Source organism: Castanea sativa, chromosome 1, assembly GCF_040712315.1.
Source record: "Castanea sativa cultivar Marrone di Chiusa Pesio chromosome 1, ASM4071231v1".
Taxonomy (NCBI): Eukaryota; Viridiplantae; Streptophyta; class Magnoliopsida; order Fagales; family Fagaceae; genus Castanea; species Castanea sativa.
The window spans coordinates 89,187,579-89,209,216 of NC_134013.1; the positions used below are offsets into that span (position 1 = coordinate 89,187,579).

General features: G+C 33.1%; 2 protein-coding genes across 7 annotated transcripts; both read left to right on the forward strand.

The window, feature by feature from the left end:
* The first annotated feature begins 2,256 nt into the window (after positions 1-2,256).
* Positions 2,257-6,485, forward strand: LOC142619243 (large ribosomal subunit protein uL3y-like). Of its 2 annotated transcripts, none has more exons than XM_075792308.1 (6): positions 2,257-2,397; positions 3,855-3,961; positions 4,643-4,753; positions 5,001-5,305; positions 5,491-5,900; positions 6,037-6,485. In XM_075792308.1, the coding sequence occupies exons 2-6, from the start codon at positions 3,877-3,879 to the stop codon at positions 6,293-6,295; spliced, it is 1,170 nt and encodes a 389-aa protein (XP_075648423.1). In that variant the 5' UTR covers positions 2,257-2,397; positions 3,855-3,876; the 3' UTR covers positions 6,296-6,485. The 2 variants fall into 2 exon arrangements, with proteins under 2 accessions (XP_075648423.1, XP_075648430.1); XM_075792315.1 differs by having other exon boundaries at positions 2,276-2,397; positions 3,843-3,961.
* A 9,511-nt stretch (positions 6,486-15,996) lies between these two features.
* Positions 15,997-21,611, forward strand: LOC142628195 (uncharacterized). Of its 5 annotated transcripts, none has more exons than XM_075802244.1 (4): positions 15,997-16,345; positions 17,769-17,954; positions 20,051-20,541; positions 21,260-21,611. In XM_075802244.1, exons 3-4 carry the CDS (start codon positions 20,254-20,256, stop codon positions 21,407-21,409), a joined length of 438 nt encoding a protein of 145 aa, XP_075658359.1. In that variant the 5' UTR covers positions 15,997-16,345; positions 17,769-17,954; positions 20,051-20,253; the 3' UTR covers positions 21,410-21,611. The 5 variants fall into 5 exon arrangements, with proteins under 5 accessions (XP_075658359.1, XP_075658382.1, XP_075658374.1 ...); XM_075802267.1 differs by having other exon boundaries at positions 16,007-16,262; XM_075802259.1 differs by having other exon boundaries at positions 16,311-16,794.
* The last annotated feature ends 27 nt before the right edge of the window (positions 21,612-21,638 follow it).

Here is a 21,638-nt window from a genome sequence, read left to right on the forward strand (position 1 = left end):
TCCTTTTAGCTTCAAATCACGTGGTTCAAAATTCTTTTTCAAAAATTCATCAACATCAGAATTTCTTTTAACAAAACTTTCAGATCCAGCAAAGGACTTTCTTCCTTCATTGATTCTTAAAGGTTTGTTAGTAGAAAAACATTTGGTATCATTAAAAAATATTTTAACAGTTCCATCAGTGTATTGTGCAATTTTAGTAAGATCAAGTTCATCAAAAACAGGTTTAACAGGTGGTGCTACTTGTTCCAAAGTCCATTTTCTAGGAAGAGTAATATCTTGCCATTGAATCATTTTAGAGACTTGGATCTTAGAATCAGGGGTGGAACATTGAATTAGGATCATCTAAAGCTTTAATAATAGGATCATCTAAAGATGATTCAAAGTTAAAACTTTAATAATATTAGGATCATCTAAAGCAAGAGCAAGATCAGGATAACAATCAAAGTAAACAGAACCATCATACAAAGAAGCAGTAATCATACCAAGAATGCTATCATTAAATTTCTTAAATCTAGCATCTCGTAAACACATAAGCACAGAAGTATCAATTCCTTTTCTGGTTAAAGGTTAAACAACAATTTGAATCAAACCAATGTGTAAATATTTAAGATTTTTCTTGAACAAAAACTCATTAATATTTTTCTTGGAAAATAAACAACATTTTTCATGAGTTTTAGAAATAGAAAAGGTTTGTTCAACAGCTCTAGCTCTATATTCAGAGAAAATACTTTTTTCAATCCAATTTAGATCATAAACAGTTTTAGTAGAAATCTTAGGGATATTCCATTTTCTAAAATCTGGGTACTCACTTTCTCCAACAGTGAGGTCTTCTTCATTCACAATATTAGGAGGACAACCAGTCCTAGAGCTAACAGAGGAGTTAGATCTCCACATCCTATCAATATCTAACTTAGTTATATCGATAGTGTTGTTATGTCTTTCATATTCTGTCCGTGTCTGCCTGACCTTGTGATACTTCGTTGTTGTGTCGATCTTACCATCGTTGGCGCCACCGCCATTGTAAAAAGTCCCAGATCCGAACAGTAAGGCCCGTGAAGCCAGGAGAGCGTGAAGGCGTGAGAGGAATAGGGTTAATGAACGATATGTGTTACGAGATGCAACGGTTGTGAGAAAAACATGATAATTGAGTGTTATAACTAAGTTAGATATTGATAGGATGTGGAGATCTGACTCCTCTGTTAGCTCTAGGACTGGTCGTCCTCCTAATATTGTGAATGAAGAAGACCTCACTGTTGGAGAAAGTAAGTACTCAGATTTTAGAAAATGGAATATTCCTAAGATTTCTACTTCTCCAACAATGAGGTCTTTTTCATTCACAATATCAAGAGGATAACCAGTCCTAGAGCTAACAGAGGAGTCGGATCTCCACTTCCTATCAATATCTAACTTAGTTATAACACTCAATTATCGTGTTTTTCTCACAACCGTTGCATTTCGTAACGATTGTGAGAAAAACATGATAATTAAGTATGAATTTGTTATACTAATAATTATTGGTAAAAAATCATCTAATAAGTTGATGATTTACAGATGATTTACCAAACATTAATACTTGATAGAATGTTTTTTGGGAAAATGAGAGTAAATATTATCATTAAAATTCTTTTGAAAAATATGTTTCAAAAGCTAGAGTATAGTAGTACTATATCTTAGTTGTGTAGGACAATAAGTTTTAGGATGACAATAATCATTTTTGGAAATATTAGGGTAAGAAGAAGACTTGCTCCAGACATACTTGATCCATTCTAAGGACTTGGTCAAAAGCTTAGTGCAAAGGATTATTTTTTGAATTGTAGTATTCGTAGGACATTCTTTGGTGAAGATATTCTTTTCACTAAAGTTTTTGTCATGATACAAGTCAACAAAACAGACATCAATATTGTTGGGTAACTATCATTCATCAAGACTTTGTGACAATTATATATATATATATATATATATAGCAAATCAATTGCTATAGGTTGAAAGTTACCATTCACTTTAAATCTTACTTTTTGGATTAATTTATTTACTTTTTAAAAACTTTTTTTAACAATTGATCCAGCTCGTTTTTACCTTTGATTGGGCCACTAGTGCAAATGATCCAATTAATAAACAATCAGATTGATTTAGGCCTGCAGGGTAACGTAGGTCTGGTCCAGAATTTAACCGAGCCCAGCCCACAGTCATTCAAAACCCTAGAATCACATCCAATGGACAATACAAACCCTGAGAAACCAATCGTGGCCGTTAAATCCGTATCGCAAGCACTATATAAACCCGTAGCTCTAAACCCTAGCTTTTCACTTTGCACTGTCAGAGCGAGAGAAACAACATCGCGGCTCAGCGCCTCTCTCTCTCTCTCGTTCATTTTCTCTCTTTTTCTTCGATCTTGAGGTAACATCGTTACTTTGCTTCTGATTCTGTATAATTCAATGTAATAGGTGTTTGGATTCCTAGAAAATATGTGAAATTTCGTTTCTTTTGAGCCCATTTTGGAAAATTTTATGAGTTTTATGTAATGAAGTGGTTTTATGCTTTTGTTTGTGAGGTCTTTGAGGTATTTTTCTCAGTAAGCTTTTTGGATCCCGAGAAAATTAAAATATGTTTTGTTTTTAGCTTTTTTTTATTTATGAATTATGTGTTGGATATTTCTCTTAGGTTGATATTACTGGATCTATATTTATAAGGAAAAAGATAATAATTTTTGATGTATTTGTAAGCAAAAGTTTTTAGAGCTTATTGAAAGCTCTGGATTTAGCCATTTAGGTAATAAATTTTGATGCTTAGTTTAGTGTATTGTCTCTCGTTGAAATGAATTTGTTTGTGTATTGAATATTTGAAATGTGTGTATGTATTATGACATGTATGCATGTGTATGAATTTCAATTCATGTATATATATTTGTTTGTGAGAATGCATGATTGTGTTTCATAGTTGAAGTATATGTTAATATGTATGTATGCTTGTAAAGATGTTTATTATTCTGTAAAATATGTGTTTTATGTAAAGCCTTGATCTGGGTTTTCGTGATTTAAAGGTATTTTTGAGTATACTATTTTGTGCCCATGGCATTGTGAGCATTTTGATATTGCCCATCTCCCTTTGATGATTGGAATGACAAACCCTTAAAAATTTTGGTGAATAATCAAGGCTGGAGTCTCGAAGGGGCTCTTTTTTGCCAAAACCCTCAAATGGGTTTTTGTAAAGAAATACCAATGAGCCCGAGAATTGGCATAATTATTGCCATAGGTCTTTGGTCTGGGATCATTCCTTCTCATTTGGTGGAGATTGTGGTAATATCGTGTGTTTGCAGGTCTAAGGCTCATTTTTTTTCCATATTAGAAAAGAAAACTATACATGATTTGAATACTAATTTCTAAATCTTTTTTTGTTCGAAATTCTGAACTTTGGAATTTCTCTTTGAACAAAATTCAAATGAATTTGTTTTTACTGCATTTCTTGATTTTGTTTTTGTCATTTCGAAAATTTGTAAATTCTGAGGCTATGAATTGTGTGTGGATTTTGTATTGTTTACAGAATAAGTTTTTTGTTACTTGTTTATTTAGCTCGCAAAACTTTAACAATTTTTAGATTTTCCATCCATTCTTGTATTTTATAGTGTGTGGAGAGTTGTGATAGAGCTTAGAAGCAAGCCTGTTTGTTAATTCTAACGTGATACAGAAGAAACTATGATAGATTGCCGCATTTCCTTTCTTTTGTTGTTTTGTTAAAGTGTGTTTTTACTCTAACTAGATTAATCAAAATACATGTATATTCACATGATTATGAGCTGTTGTTTATACTTCTAATATTGTTGTGAAATTTTATGATTGAGTTAGTGAGTTTTGCAGATAGTGTTACCAGAAAGAAACCATGTCTCATCGCAAGTTTGAACACCCAAGACATGGTTCCCTTGGATTTCTTCCTAGGAAAAGAGCTGCCCGTCACAGAGGAAAAGGTTTGTATTCTTTAAAATATAACGTGCCTTAATGTGATGCAGTATTCCAGTTTTTAGATCCACCTGGATTGGAATATGTTTTAAAAGAATATTTTTCCAACTGTTATGTTTATGCTTTATTGATTGTATTGTTCCATTCAGGATCTGTAAAATTTGTTAGACCCATATTATTCTTTTTGTAGGACCATTTGTGTCAACTTGAATTAAATTTAAACACTTAGAATTATTCTTTGATTTAAAAAAAAAAAAATAAATTTCTTGTTACTTCTAAACTCTGTTATGGTACTAGGTGCATCGTTGAACATATTATATTTGAGTACAATTTGATATGGTCAATTGCTTTAGTTATGTGAACATAGAACTCTTTATATATATGTCAACAAAGTTATTGGGGTAGGCTTTTGGGTTAACTGACATAGAATGTGTTGGTGTTACCTGCATCTTCTATTTGTTGATGGATTCCCACTATTTTCTGATGCAATGTTGATTTCTGTTACCTGATTAGATGTTTGATTTAAAGCCTAGTGTTTAGTAGTGCAAAACCAGTTTCCTCTACATTTTTAACTTTAATCCTTTTGTTATTAGTTCAGTGCATGGTTTATTTCAATTCATTATATTCCCAGTGGTTGAGAAACTTGTCTTTTGTTTCTGATATTTGAATTTTCTTTTGTTGTTACACAGTGAAGGCATTTCCAAAGGATGATCCAACAAAGCCCCCCAGATTGACTGCTTTCCTGGGTTACAAAGCTGGGATGACTCATATTGTTAGAGAAGTGGAAAAACCAGGATCAAGTGAGTTTCCTTGTTGAAGCTAGGTTTCTTCTTGATTGGGATTGTTACTGAGCATTATCCCAATTTTTTCGTTCTTTTTGTTAGTGTTTCCAATGATTTTATCTGGATATTTTTTTTAACCGTATATCAAAACATCAAAGTGGATTTGCTATAACGAAGTTCAGGAATGCTGCTGTAATGTTCTTATTCTTGTCAATAGTTTGTATTGCATTAGCTCTTATTGATGAATGCCTTTTTCTCATTGTAGAGCTCCACAAGAAGGAAACATGTGAGGCAGTGACTATTATTGAAACACCACCTCTGGTTATTGTTGGTGTTGTTGGTTATGTGAAGACCCCACGTGGTCTCCGTTCTCTGAACACTGTCTGGGCCCAGCATCTTAGTGAGGAGTTGAAGAGGAGATTCTATAAGAACTGGTGCAAGTCTAAGAAGAAAGCTTTTACCAAGTATAGCCACAAGTATGAGAGTGAGGAGGGGAAAAAGGACATTCAGTCACAGTTGGAGAAAATGAAGAAGTACTGCACTGTGATTCGTGTTTTGGCCCATACCCAGGTATTACATTTTGCCAATTTTTATCTGATGTGCTGTTATAAATATTCCTTGTTCTAATTAATTTGTATGTGTCCATCTTTTGCTCACCCTATCCTTGTGTTCTGTGTCTGTCTGCAATATTTTTCAGTAATGTAACTTAGTCTGTATATAATGTTTGCATTGCCTTCCTTCTTTTGTTTTTGTAGATAAGGAAAATGAAGGGATTGAAGCAGAAGAAAGCCCATTTGATGGAGATTCAGGTGAATGGTGGGACTATTGCCCAGAAGGTGGACTTTGCTTATGGTTTCTTTGAGAAGCAGGTTCCTATTGATGCTGTTTTCCAGAAAGATGAGATGATTGACATCATTGGTGTGACTAAGGGTAAGGGTTATGAGGGTGTTGTGACCCGTTGGGGTGTTACTCGTCTCCCCCGTAAGACCCATCGTGGTCTTCGCAAGGTTGCCTGTATTGGTGCCTGGCATCCTGCTAGGGTGTCATTTACGGTTGCTAGGGCTGGGCAGAATGGTTACCATCACAGAACAGAGATGAACAAGAAAATTTACAAGCTGGGCAAGAGTGGCCAAGAGTCTCACTCTGCAATGACGGAGTTTGACAGGTTAGTCACATATTTTCTCATCACTTCTGGGAACTTTAAAATTCAAACTAGGTTTGTTATTTGTTTTTTTTTTCGTAAAACTGCAATCAATGTTCCTTGCGGTGATGTCTACTAATGGATTTTTTTTAATGAACAGAACTGAGAAGGATATTACTCCAATGGGAGGGTTCCCTCACTACGGTATTGTGAAGGAGGACTATCTGCTTATTAAGGGTTGCTGTGTTGGTCCCAAGAAGCGTGTGGTCACCCTGAGGCAGTCACTCTTGAAGCAAACATCTAGGGTTGCCTTGGAGGATATCAAGCTCAAGTTCATTGATACATCCTCCAAATTTGGGCATGGTCGCTTCCAGACGGTTGGGGAGAAGGCTAAGTTCTACGGGCGGGTTAAGGCTTGATCTGCTTGCTAGAAGAGATCTCAACATCGTTTTTGCATTTATTTTTTCCAGAGTTTTTGTGGTTTTGTCCCTGTTCGGATTTATTTATGAACTTGCCTTTTTATATGCATATGCATGTTGGATTTTGTGATACTGTGGAAAGAATTTGGTTTTTGACATTCAATTGGCTAAATTTATGGACCCCCTAAAATCTGTGGTGTTGTTGAGATTGTTGTCTACTTATTTTCTATTTTATTTGATTCAAATCATACATTGAACCCCCCAAAAATCCTGAAGATTGCTCCACTAAGGTTCTTCTTTTCTTTTACTAATATAATAGTAATATAATAGAACCCGAGGATGATTTTTGTTTGATTCCACTCCAAACTGCATAGTTCTGGCAATTTGTGCCAAAAGAATTTTTCAAGGCACTTTTAATCACTTTTATTTTCTGCTTTTCAATTGAGTGAATAATAACAAAAACCTAGATTCTGAGCTTATCTTCTCTATCGACCCATTCAAGGATGTTAGAGATGCGCTCGGCCCCCCTGGACGGTAAAAGATCTGCCAACTTATCTGAGTTCACTAATTTATTGCTCGGACTATGTTTTCGCAATTACCTTCGCGGACGACAATGAGTTCCAAATTGGAATTTCATTTTTGCACCAAAAAAGTGGCTTGAGCCTCATCCCAATTCGTAAAACCAAAAACTTGGGATCCAGTTCAGGCATGGCGTAGGTTACCCAGATTATCGAGGGGGAAGAGGGTTTGTGGGAGTGTGGGGTTGCCAAGACGTCGGTTTTAGTCTGAATTCCTCTTCCTAGGCCATAAGGTTTGCTTCGTAGGTCTTGCTTATTTCCTTCCTACTATGCACTAATCTTAGTAGTCTGTTCCTCCCAACAAAAAGGGTGAACATGTATTCTCTTTATTCCTCTTTTCTTAATACCCAAGTATCAATTTGAGTATAGAATAGTTCTAATCCTGTCCAGGCAGTCCTCAATCAGCTTAGAGGGCATACCAGTGTCAGTAGAGTTGATTGGCCAAACTGAATTCCAAATTATGACTGAAAAGGGGCGTTTGAAGAATAGGTGCATCAAGGGCCCGTGTCATCTCCCCAGTATGGTGGATTCCAGCATTGAGTGTGGACATGGAAAGGATAATATTCCTGGCTATTTTCCATAGGTTGAGTTCCAACCTTTCTTGGATTTTGTGCTTCCGAAGATTTTTCCATTCTTCCTTTTTAAGCACACTTGTGTTTGTGTTAGTTAATTTAGCTCTCTTACCTGATTTTACATTGAAATTTAATGATGAATTTTAGGACCACAAATTTTATCACATATTTTTTCACAACTATCTTATATGGTAAGTTTCTATCATTTTCACATAAATCTATTACTTTTTCTTTAGTGCTTATAGCTTGCCACATTAGAATTGTGGCATGGTTGTGGTCCTAGATTTTTTCTTCTTTTTAGGCACTTGATCATTTTGTCCACTAAGGTAGAGCTAAGGAGCTAAATTTTGGGGATGATGTTTATTGTATTATCATAAAAAAAAGAAAAAAAAAGAGCTAGTTTGCTGCATTCCCATTGCTCACTTTGATGATTAATGATAAGATCATAGACCCAACTAACATACATGTATCATCACATGAGCAACTTTAAATTTGGATACGAGTACTTCATTATTTATTTTCTCGAAAAATGTCAAAGCTATTATTAATTTAACAGTCAAAAAAGAACTTATAGACTAATGATTATGATCGCTGATTGGTGAAATATTAATAATATAACATTTTTTTTTTCATGTTTAAAAGTTGATTCAATAAGATTTATAACATGTTTAGTACTCTTATTTTGATAAACATTTAATGGCTTACACACAAAATAACATCACATGAGAGTTTGGTGTTACTCTCAACTTCGTGGATTGTGTTTTACTGAAAATTTATAGAAAAGTTTTGTGCATTTTTTCTTGATGTAATTATCAGTGAACTGCATTTAAACATGATATTATTTCAAACTTATAGCATATGTTCTATGATAATTGCTCTTTATCATCGAGATATCAATTGATTTTTGGTGCGTTCCCATTGCTCACTTTGATGATTAATGATAAGCTCATAGACCCAACTAACATACATGTATTATCACATGAACAACTTTAAATTTGGGTATGAGTAATTCATTATTTATTTTCTTGGAAAATGTTAAAGCTATTATTAATTTAACAGTCAAAAAAGAATTTATAGACTCTCATGATTAGGATCGCTGATTGTTGAAATATTAATAATATAATTTTTTTTTTTTTTTTTGTATTTAAAAGTTGATTCAATAAGATTTATACCATGTTTAGTACTCTTATTTTGATAAATATTTAATGGCTTACACACAAAATAACATCACATGAGAGTTCGATGTTACTCTCAACTTCATGGATTGTGTTTTACGGAAAATTCTTAGAGATTCATTTTTTCTTAATGTAATTATCAGTGAACCACATTTAAATATGATAGTATTTCAAACCTATGACATATGTTCCATGGTGATTGCTCTTTATCATTAAGATATTAATTGATTTTTGGTGTAAGAAATTATTAGATCTCATATTACTTAATCCACGACAAAATATTTTAATATGTTAATTCTAATATTCCCAACTGAGGGAATGTTGGTATTGTAGCCAGAGTACTCTTTGTGTGCATTATGTGGTGAAGCAATGAGCCAATGACAAGAATTTTGTTCGTCCATCGTTAGATGGGTCTTTTATGTCTGATTTGGTTGTGCTGTAATTTTCTATTCTTCTGGCACTTTCACATCCATTAATGTAATGTACCAAACGGTCTTGTGGGGAACCCATGTCTTTTGTTTGAGCAGCTACTTCGTTGTTTTGAAACTAATTTCGTTTTCAACCTTTCATTATTACCTATATCCAAAGTAGGATAGCAATTTTTCTTGGTCTGCAACTATGCATAATTGAGTAATTGACTAATTTATGTACAAGTTGGGGAGTGTCGTGCTTCATGTTTATTAGCTTAAAAGATCCGGTATTATTGGGTTGTGTCGGGTTATATAATGGTTTTTTTTTTTGAATAATGGCAAAGTAATAAACTATGAAATAATAATTGTTACAATTTCTCTCTATTGTGAAAATAGTTATAATTTCTTTTTCTTTTTCTTTTTTTAAGTTCGTAAACTTCGAAAGTTCAAATGTTTTAATTTTGAGTAAGGATGACAATAAGATGAGAGGGGTAAAGGCAAAGGCTTTGGGATAGGAAAAATTTGTACGGAACAAGTTGGAGATATTTGATCAATCTCTAATGAAGTGGCTCTTTGGTATTGATAATACAGAGACGAGAGAGAGAGTGTGGAGGGGGGGTCATGAGTGTAAAGAGCATGACAGAAGTTTTGAGATAATAGAATATGTACAAAAAATTAAATTATAAATTATATATATATATATATATATATATATATATATATATATATATATATATATATATATATATATCCTAACCTTTGAGCACTCGCGCGCATGCTCAAAGTCTCTTCCAATTTTTGGGGTAAAAGTAAAAAATTTGCATAAATTATAAATTGAGATTAATATATTTTCCAATCACAAAAAAATATTAGGTGCGATGAGTAGTAAACATTTGTAGTGAAATAAAGTTGCCCAAAGGCTAGTGTTTTTTTAATTTTATGTGACGTGAGTAGTTTTTTTTTTTTTTTTTTTTTTTTTTTTTTTATATAAAAATTTTTATAGGAGCCAAGGGTGGGTAGCCTTTCTTTCTTATTTTTGGTTAGAAATGTGGAGTAGTGGGGGTTAGGAAGTGGGAAGTGGGAACTAGGAACTAGGAAGTATGAGGGTAATGGGAAAATTTTAGTTGATTTACCAACTTAACCTTATTTCTCTTTTTAAGGAATAAGAATAGGTTAATTAAATTAGGAGTATTTTTTACACTAAAAAAAGCAATAACTAACTTTTCGAATTCTCTTAATATATACTAGCCTCTGAGCACGTGCTCAGATACTCTTCTATTTTTTGGGTAAAGATTAATAATTTGCATTTATTATAATTTGAAATTTCTACTTTTTCCAATCACAAAAAAAAAAAAAAAAAAAAAATCTAAGAGTGTGATGAATACTGGGGTGAGTTTTGTAGATTGGAGAAGTTTTAAAACTAACAAAAGAGTAATCCTATTTTGTAAGGAGTTAGTGAGTAGATATAGGAATTTAAATCAACATAAAAGTAGGTGTTTATTAGAAGCAGGAAGACATTTTAACGTAGATGTAGGAATTTATTATTTTTGTCAATTTACTAATTTAACCCTATTTTTAAGTTTTAGGTAGGGGTATTTTTGACAATAAAAAAGTAATAACTAACTTTCTTTTGCCAATTTACTATTTTAACCCCATTTTTAAATTGTTAGTTAATTAATTTAGGGGTATTTTTGACAGGGAAAAAAAGTAATAAGAAACTTTCTGAATCCTTTTAACATATACAGACGACTAATCTCTGAGCAAGCAGCCACGCACTCATGCGCATGCTCAGAGGTTTTTTTTTTTTTTTTGGGGGTAAAGGTTAATAATTTACATCTATTATAATTTAGAAATTTTTTTTATTTTTTAAACAAATAAAAATGATAAACTTTAAAGATAAGCAGTAATTGTAATTTTTTTTTTGAACATGAAGAAGAAAAAATCCTAAATTTTAGGAATTTTCTTTTTGAAGTCAAAATGAATTTTTTATTTGACATTTATGACTCTATTTCTAAATGAAGTTATCTTTTATTAATAGAGGTATTTTTGAATCACATAAAAGTTAAATAGGAGAATTTTCTTTTTATATATATATATATATATATATATATATATATATATATATCTGTATATATTAAGAGGATTTAGAAAGTTATTATTTTTTTTTTGTCAAAAATACCCCTAAATTAATTAACCAACAATTTAAAAATATGGTTAAAATAGTAAATTGGCAAAAGAAAGTTAGTTATTGCTTTTTTTGTCAAAAATACCCCTACCTAAAACTTAAAAATAGGGTTAAAATGGTAAATTGACAAAAATAATAAATTCCTACATCTAAGTTGAAATGTCTTCGTGGTTATAATAAACTCCTATTTTTACATTGATTTAAATTCCTACATCTATCACTAACTCCCTACAAAATAGGACCACTCTTTTGTTAATTTTAAAACTCCTTCAATCTACAAAAGTCATCCCACATATTCATCATACCCTTAGTTTTTTTTTTTTTTTTTTTTTTTTTTTGTGATTGAAAAAAGTAGAAATTCCAAATTATAATAAATGTAAATTATTAATCTTTACTCAAAAAATAGAAGAGTCTCTGAGTACACACAGAAGTGCGTGCCCAAAGACTAGTATATATATATAAACATTTGAAGTTGGCGAGTGGGGAGGCAAAAAACCCGAGTCTTTTGGGTAAATATTGGTAACAATGAAGTTTTTTGGGGTTATAGTCACTGTTCGAAGTTATTTGGGAAAATGAGGAGAGAGAGTGAATTTCGGCAACAGTGTTGCCGAAATTCGAAGAAAAGTATGAGAGAGAAAATCCAAACTGAGGAGAGAGAAATTTTGAGAATTTCGGCAACAGTGTTGCCGAAATTCCTTCTGCCCAAACCCTGCCCGCTTCACTGAGTGCCCATGCGCGTGAGTGCCAAAAGGAAAAAATAAAAAAGGTTTGTGGCAATCCCATTGCCGAAAATGGAGGGAAAAGAAAAAGAAAAAAAAAAAAAGTGGCCATGTAGTGCCGAAATAGGAAAAAAAAAAAAGGAAAATTCGCAATGGGTTGCCGAAATAGGGGGAAAAAAAAAAGTGGCCATGTAGTGCCAAAATAGGAAAAAAAAAAAGGAAAATTGGCAATGGGGTTGCCGAATAGGGGGAAAAAAAAAAGGAAAATTGGCAATGGGTTGCCGAAATAGGGGGGAAAGGAAAAAAAAAAAAAGAAAAAAAAAGAAAATTGGCAATGGGGTTGCCGAAATAGGGGGGAAAGAAAAAAAGAAAAAAAAAAAAAAAGAGGAAAATTGGCAATGGGGTTGCCGAAATAGTGGGGAAAGAAAAAGAAAAAAAAAAAAAAAAGAGGAAAATTGGCAATGGGGTTGCCGAAATAGGGGGAAAGAAGAAAAAAAAAAAAAAAAAAAAAAAAAAAAAAGGAAAATTGGCAATGGGGTTGCCTAAATAGGGGAGAGAAAAAAAAAAAAAAAAAAAGGTGGTTATGTAGTGCCACATTTGTTTTTTTTTTTCTTTCCCCCTATTTCGGCAATCCCATTGTCACATTTTCTCTTTTTTCTTTTTTTTTTTTCCTATTTTGGCACTACATGGCAACTTTTTTTTTTTTCCCCCTATTTCGGCAACCCATTGCGAATTTTCCTTTTTTTTTTTTCCTATTTCGGCACTACATGGCCACTTTTTTTTTTTTTTTTTCCTTTTTCTTTTTCTCTCCCCCCTATTTCGGCAATCCCATTGCTGTAATTCTCTCTTTTTTTTTTTTTTTTTTTTTTTTCTTTTCCCTCCATTTTCGGCAATGGGATTGCCACAAACCTTTTTTATTTTTTCCTTTTGGCACTCACGCGCATGGGCACTCAGTGAAGCGGGCAGGGTTTGGGCAGAAGGAATTTCGGCAACACTGTTGCCGAAATTCTCAAAATTTCTCTCTCCTCAGTTTGGATTTTCTCTCTCATACTTTTCTTCAAATTTCGGCAACACTGTTGCCGAAATTCACTCTCTCTCCTCATTTTCCCAAATAACTTCGAACAGTGACTATAACCCCAAAAAACTTCATTTTTACCAATATTTACCCAAAAGACTCCAAAAAACCCCCTAGAAAGATAATATAAGGCGGGACCAGTTGAGAGAACCAAGCATTTTTGCCATCCCTACATGGAAGGCATTAGTGTTGCATATATAGCATGTTTGTATTAAAACCCAGGATGAAATTGTTGATTTGCATAAGAGCACAGCAAAAGGCTAGTGGAATAATGTAACTTTGATTTTAAAATGTTTATTACCTAAGAGCTGAGCAAGAAGTTGAACTCGTAGGCCACTTTGATCCGGTCGTTTTCCTGGTCTGTAGTGCCAACTTCAAGTTGTCGAATAATTCCATTTATACAGTAAAAGTTTTTGCTTAATGATATCTTTTTATTAACAAGTTAAATATACCCATTGGTCTTGAATTTACAATCTCAACCTATTGAAGCTATAGGCTTATTGACAATTTTGGCTCAATGTGATTGGCATCCAAATTAATTGAGTACACTTTATAGTGAACCCCAAGATTCCATTCTCTTTGAAGATATGATCAATGAATAAAATCCTTGTTGCGGAAAGAAACAAGGATTGAGTGAGTTTTCCATGTTGCTCATACCTTTACCATCTTAGCTTTTGTAGGACTCACGTGACTTACAACCAATTTCTACATTTTACTAATCCTTGAGAAACTTTAACCTTTTTCTCTTTCCCTCTTCTGACTGTTCATTACATGATAAAATCAGGATGGTATCAACTATGAACATATTATATAATCTTTCATATATGTCATTGTCCCAAGGGACCACGGGAAAAAAGTGACCACAGAAAAACCAGCACCAATATGACAACATATGGACACACGCAAAGGCACTCTTAACTCATTTTTATTTACACATTTTTCCCCCATAACTCTTTTTTTTTTTTTTTTTTTCACACTGTTGAACTTTGAAAATTTATTAGCTGCTCTCAAGATATGATGATGTGCTATTCCACACTAATGAATGCTAGTCATGTAATTTAAAAATATGAATAGACTTAACAAGTAATTAAGTGCTTGTGGGGTGTGAGAGGTAAGAGTCAGGTTCAAGTCTCTAGCAGTGAGCTTTACATATATATACATTTAAATTAGGTTAGAGTAGAACTTTTATCTTGTATAAATAATAATAATAATAATAATAATAATAATAATAGGCAAAAGCTAATTCTTGTATTAGATAGCTTGCATTTATTGATGAGAAGTACCACATTAGTGTATTTTGAAAGTATTTAATAATTACTTGTTAAACATTTTTCCATTGTGATGGAAATGTTGGGTTATATAGAGCCTAGTTGTGTTTAATTCAGATTATGACTCAACCTGTTATGAAAGTGCTAAGGTTTTTAATGGAAGATTTTCTGAGGCTTAGTCCATGGAACGGAGGCTTAGGCCACCAATAAGGAAAATTTTTTGCCCATTTTTAACCCATTGTGAATCCACTATGTTGTTGCTTTCAAATTAGAGTTTGGTGCATGTGTTGTTTTAAGACAGAAAACTGTACTGCAACATCTTGTATTGTATATATATTTTCTATTTTTGCACCTCACAAATCTAAGAATTTTATGTATATTCCCTATAGAAAAATTATTAAATACTTTTAGAGTACAATTACATGATACTCCACACTTATTCAATATAAAAAATATGATATAGATTCAAAAAGTGATATGAAAAAATTAATTCTTGTATTCATGACCTGCACTTATTAGTTTGAAATACCTTATCATTTTTGTTATGAAAGTAATTAATAATTGCTCTATTTGTATTATAAAAGTACTTAATAATTGTTCTATTGTGATTGATACATAATAAAAATTGTATTAACATAAATTTATGTGAAAGTAATATTATTCAATTTATTTACTACTATTACAGGTGGTGAAAAAGATATTGAAAATTTTTGCGGCTAACATTCCACCTTTTTCAAATGAGAATGAAGAGAGGAAAAGATTTAAAAACATTGAAGAGAAAACTAAAATTTACTATAATCATTACAAAATCAACCAGTATCTCATATTCCCATTTGTTCCAGCCAAAGCCAAAGAAAATAGCAAACAAAAATGGTTAAACAAATCCAAAAAATTTCATTTTTTCTTTTATTCAATGATGGCCATCATGTCTTCAAGTAGAGCGCGCCAGAGAGAGTGAGAAAGAGAAAAGGGGGGAGAAGAGGGGGGGGGGGCACATGCATGAAAAGTGTGGGGACACTGGTGAGTGAGCCAAAAGAGAAAAAGCAAAGCCATGAACGTGATAAAGAGGTAAGTAAATCATGGAGTTTTAATATTACTTCCATTCATTTTTTTCATGCAATATCATATCTTTGCTTCAATATTCTTTTGCTTGGAACTATAACAAATTTGTTAGCTAAAAATGTTGGGAAAGTAAAAGGTTGCTTAAGGTGGAGACATGGTTGAAAAGAAAAAAAAAGGAGGGAGATGTATATGCTTCAATCAATCTATTTTCAACCTCTTCTTTAGTGTGCTTTCTTGTCATGGGGCCCTTCTCTTTTAGAAAATGTCTTACATGGATATAGGGGAACAATCATCTTTTCTTGAGGTGACTCTTGTGCATGAAATGGGTGCTGTTTATTCAAAAAAAGATATAAAATATTGGTTCGTTATTTTTCTTGTAAATATATTTCTTTGGTCCTATACACTATTTTTCTATATGCAAAAAACAAAAACAAAAAAAATCTACCCTTTAAGAAAAAAACAAAAATTATTGTGTTTTATTTGATTGGCGCATAATAAAAACTGTGTCGGTAACGTGGTAACGTGTATCCAAGTATATCACAACTTAAAAAAATTGTGTGTAACATTACCCTTTAATATGCTCTTTTTCCTTTATAGTGAATTTGGAATTTTGTTTTTATCCTTTATTTGAGAGATGGCTAAAGACTGAAGCCATGAAGGAAGGGCCTCAATACCTTTTCTCTTTTTCTCTTTTTCTTATGCCCTTTTTTTGTGTTTTTTTTTTTTTTTTGGAGGGGGAGGAAAAAAGAGTGTGTTGAGTTGATTAATTGGTATTAATTATACTTTATTGACTTTTAGGTTGTTAGTTTTCCCAACTTGATTATCATATTGATAGAGGAAATAGTGCATGGTTTTTGTAACATGAAATGCTGTTCGGATGAAAATGATGTTCCTTTACAAAATGAAAGAACTTCTCTTTTGAGGTTAGTTCAAGAAGAGCTTTCATATCATTCTCAGACATGGTGATTGTCATGTTGACAAAAGAATCTTACTCAATGAATTTTAGGCAAGGAGCTCCCCCCCCCCCCCCCTCCCTCTCTCTCTCTCTCTCTCTCTCTCTCTCTCTCTCTCTCTGTGGTGTTTTAGGTGTTTACTGTTTTTAATCATTTTTGTTGTAATTATTGCACATTTCTTTTCTAGAATACAAATTTTTTTTGGTAAATGGTGCTGGCTTAATAGAAATTTTGGGGTGAGTGTGTGTGTGACAGTGTGAGAGAGAGATTGATAGTATGGCTTCATGGTTGATTTGCTAGAATTGAATTTTGCAAATAGTAAAGCTATTGGCTTTAGCGTTTCTGACAAAAGCTATGGTTCCCCTCAAGAGGTTATTTGAAAAGAAATATGAGGAATAAATGTGGTCTACATCACACCCTTTTCTAGCTTCCTTCTTTTTTCCACAGACCCATTTCTTTCTTCTCTTGAATCATGGCTGTTCTGGTACTGCATAGCTGTAAGGTGTCCACCATTATTCATTCATTCATTCTCTCTCTCTCTCCTCCCTTTTATATGTTTATTTTGTATTACTTTCTTGTGCTGCTGTGATTTCTTCTTCTTGTTATTTGTGTAGGTTTTTGATCCAATACCTATTTAATGCTAATGCCATTTAGTAATTCTTATATATATATATATATATATATTTATATAAAAGTAAATATAAAACATGCATTCACTATACCTTGCACTTGCAGCAGCCTTTGAGAATATGTTAGTGTAAACTTTATGTGGTAGCTTTTTATTTCTTTTGTCTTCTTTTCCTTGTGGTAGATTATATGAGATTATGTGAGATACTGCTACCTTTCCCATGATTACATCTGTATGGTAATGTTGGATATGAATTGGCTAGGCATTAATGCTATCAAAAAGACATTTAACCCTAATCTTGGCCAAAGTAACCCGTGTGTAGTCCCTCTTATATTATGTATTAATTCTTGTTAATGATAATTATAATCATATTTTAAAAAATAAAAAATAAAGTGGCAGTGCTTAATTATGTTTTTCCTATATTTATCATAGAAATATTGTTCATTATGGAGTGGGATGAAAAATGATTACATGGATTAATCCCTACCAAGAGCTGGATGGTTTCATGTGATGGTTTGGGGCTATTTAAATTGCCACCTCAATGAAATTTAGCACTTAAAGGTGACAACTTTTAAAAGCACCAATAGGCCACTCTTGTTTTGGCTCCCCAGACAGCAAGGCCCATTCTTTTGATTTCTTTAAGTTTGCTTCTTCAGACAAGGTATAGTATTCATTAAGTTAGGCATCAGGATCATGAACATCAAAACACCAAAAAGAAAAGAGTACCACTGGGATTATCATATAACTTTGTCTTTACATTTTCTATTGGTGTATAAAGCTAGCTGGGTTGAGCTGAATTCTTAAAATAATGCATTGAGAAGTGTGTGTGTCTTGTTTTTCCATGGCAGGTAAGCTATAGAGTCGGAAGACTAAAATAATGGGTGCTCCTATGTCATAGGACCAAAATTAAAGGCTTTATAGCTCCTAGTAAAGGTTAGTTTGCATTGCCAAGGACTATGATATATAAACTCGCTTGTTTCTTTGCACCAAGAGGATAGCATCATCCAGATTCCAGGTCTCATTGCAAATTCTTGGTAAGTAATGGCATTGTGTTAATCATTTTCTTGTCTCTATCATTGGCATTCTAGTTCCTGCTTATGATGAATTTAAAATTAGTCCTCATCTTCTGCATTCAAGTTATTATCCTGTTACAAGTTCTGTATCCTACTCTTGCTTGTTCTATAGCATCTCAAAACACTAAGACAAATGACAACAACTAAGCCTTAATCTCAAAATTTTGGGGTTGGTTATAGATCCTCAACAAACTAATTAGGATCGGCCACATGTATTCTTTTTTGCCATTCTATTTTAACTGGGAACAAATAGAGGAAAAATAACCATTGCCTTTCTCTATATGTTGTCCTACTTCTACCAGACCAATCTTTTAGCTGGGATCTCACCTAAAGTCCATCATAGGAAAATGGCACTGCTCAAAGTGATTATGTCATTTGGAATCATTTAAACTTTCTGATCTTTGCAAATTTTATTTGGTGGTGGATGACCTTATCTCTGGACATGTATGCAGACATCTTTGTTTGTAGGGCAGTATAGTTGATCAGAATAAATATGACCTATATATGCCATCAGTCTTTAGCAACAACAGAATTTCCTTGTGTGTGTGTGGTACACCAATTTTCATAAGTAGCAATTGCTGATATCACCTGGGAATGATTAAATGATCAATGAGTTCTAGTTCAAATGGCACTTCCTCCCCTTTTAAAAATGGGATGGAAGGTGAGGTCCTAGATTGAAAATCTTCAAGAACCGATCAATTGATCACAATAAATTTGACTTTTCATTATCCTTTGAGCATTTGAAGTTCAAGCAATGAATTTGGCACACATTGTGATGATGGTCACATATTCTGTAGTGTTATGACTTTTGTACATTCAACAGCAAGTGGATAACATTGTGGTAAACTTTGAAATTTATGCGTTTACTTGATGTTTTCAAATAGTAGAACTTGCTGCTTTCGTTTCTTCAATTTTGTGTTTTGAATAACCTTTAGGTTCTACTGATGCATCTATAATTTTAGATATTTTAGTGGCACAGTACAGTTCAAAGTTGAGATTTCTTTGAACTTAATTTACACTAGAATCTGTGGCTAGTATTACGCTTATTTGACCTCTTGATTTTGGGCATAACGTACTCTGGAGAGTCAAGAAAAGAGACATGTGAAACACAAGTGGAGCATGTGACCCAAGAACATAGGAAGAGTGATAATAGGATAAGTCTGGAGTCCAGAGAAAACTATGAAAATCGTATGTCCTTTGTTTTTAGGGAAAATTTTTCCCGACTCTAACAAAATATGGTGGAAGTCCCTTACTGAAAAATTTATGAACCATATGTTCAGTACTTATTGGAAACTTAAATTAGCAATTTCCTCAGTTGCAAAATTTCATTTAATAGGAAATGCAGTTTCAGTTTTGATTGGTTTTTTCATTAGTTTCAGAATTGGGTTTCCAAGATGTATGTGTCCAAGCTACCATGAGGGTCAAACTATTCCTTTTGAGGTAGGTCTGAGGCTCATGCCTAGAAGGCCTTTATCCACCCCTCCTTCTCACTTAGGAGAAGAAAAAAAGATAAATCCTCTGGACATGTGATTACGCTTCATCTCAATTGTCCAACTCATTTCAAACTTATCCAAAAAAACAAATTCCTTAATAATTATCCCCTACATTGTGTTTGACCTTGACATAAACAAATACATACTTCATTCGGTAATTTTTTTTTTTTTTGCTTAATGTGGGTGTCCAGGGTTCTTCAAGCATCAGATTATTCCCTTGAGTGTATATAATCTCCTTGTAACTTCATTCCAAAGAATATAATGAGAGGGCTTAATGATATTGGATCATCTACATTTATATCACCATTTCGTGAAGATGACTATATTTCCTGTGTATGAAATTCATCGTTGTCTTGAAATGCTAAGAGGATAAAGTAGTAGTTGAGCAAAAAACAGTGGGAATCAATATGAAAAGGTATATTTTCTTGGGACACTAAGTGGTCCCTTAACATCGATAGCGTCAAGGTTCTGTCTGTTCCTAGCTTTGGAATTCTTCCAGCATATGTGATATATATTGTTTGTATATTATAGATGTTGACATGCTCTTTGTATTATTTGTTTCAGGACCAGTGACTATCAGCAAATCAGCCAAGATATTCCTATTGGAGAATAAGCAAGTTACAGCCATGTTTAAATTAGCTTTAAGCATGTTTTAGACAAGTCTCAACAATTTGCTTCCTTATCTGTCTTCCCTGCCTACTTGTCCCCCTTCAGAAGAAAAAAAAAAAAAGAAGAAAAGGAAACAGGAAATCCAACACAGTTCAACTATGAGTGACTTAGGTTCTGAAAGATCAAAGCCTTGGAACATATATACAAGTTCAGATCCAAGCCCATCACAAACAGGAGTGAGTCAAGAGGCTCCATGGAAAAACTTTGGAACATCTATGAATGCCATTTCTTTTGGCTTTGTTGCCACAGCTATCTTGATATCTATGTTTCTTATCATGGCCATCTTTGAACATCTGTTCAGGCCAGGTCCTTCTTATTCTTCACCTGAAAATGTGGCCAATGGTTCTCGTGAATCCAGACCAATGAAGAAACTTGGCAAAGAAACAGTAAGCTTCTATTCTGTCATGTTCTCGAGTAAATTTTCTGCTGAAGCATTTTATATTTGGGTCTTTCATGGTGCATTCATGTTCTAATATGTCTATTTTACATAATCCTTGAATTAGATAAAACTCCCTTTAGTAGTTTATAATGTTAAACTCTGGTTGACTCTTGTTCCAAAATAACCAAGTGCTCTTGATGCTAATCAAAATACTAGTCATCCAGAAAATTTTTGTATTTCTCCCCATTGTTTAGATTCTTTAGAAAGCTACCAAGATGAGGATAATGTAAATCAAGAGTTTACAACCTTTTTACTCTCATAAACTCTCTATAGATCAAAATATTGTTGGAGAGAAATCAGTTCCTTCCAAAAAAACATTTAAGAATGCACCTTTCGTGCAAACCTCTTATAAATTAGACAAAGAAAAGAGAGTTTTACACTTCCAATTCCCTCTTCAAGACTGAAATAGTGAAGATAATTTTGTATAATCCGTACAGTTTCTTAGATGTTGTACATTAAATTCCTCAATTAAAATTAAACACGTGGCTGCATTGATCTATACAACCCAAACCATGTTTTTTTTTTTCAAAGATAATTAAATTCAATACATTCAAGTATAATTTAATTGGAGAATTTAAGGTAGAATACTAAAGACCTATATCTAAGTTTTACCCTTTTCTTTATATATCATTGAACTGATTTAAATTTGGTCATTTTTGTAACAGGTGTCAGAATCATATGCATCTGATTTCTCAGTTTTGATGCCAGGACAGCAATATCCCACCTATATTGCACAACCTGCCCCTCTTCCCTGCCCAAGAGAAGGGATATATTGGCCTGCCCATGGCCATGAACATAATTTTGTACTTCCATAGCATATTAATAGTATACCAGCACTGCAGCATCACAAAGGTTCTATGTATATTTACAGAATGATCAACTTTTTGTTGGTTCCTTAAGTATCTAAGTAGATATTGTATCTTGATTCTTGAAGCCTGCGCTTTTTGCGAGAATTTGCTATCCTGCAGGGTTTAACAAACCTTCTGAGAAATGAGAATTCATCCTCATGTCTGTGTACCCCGTCTTCTTCTCATTAGTTTGCAT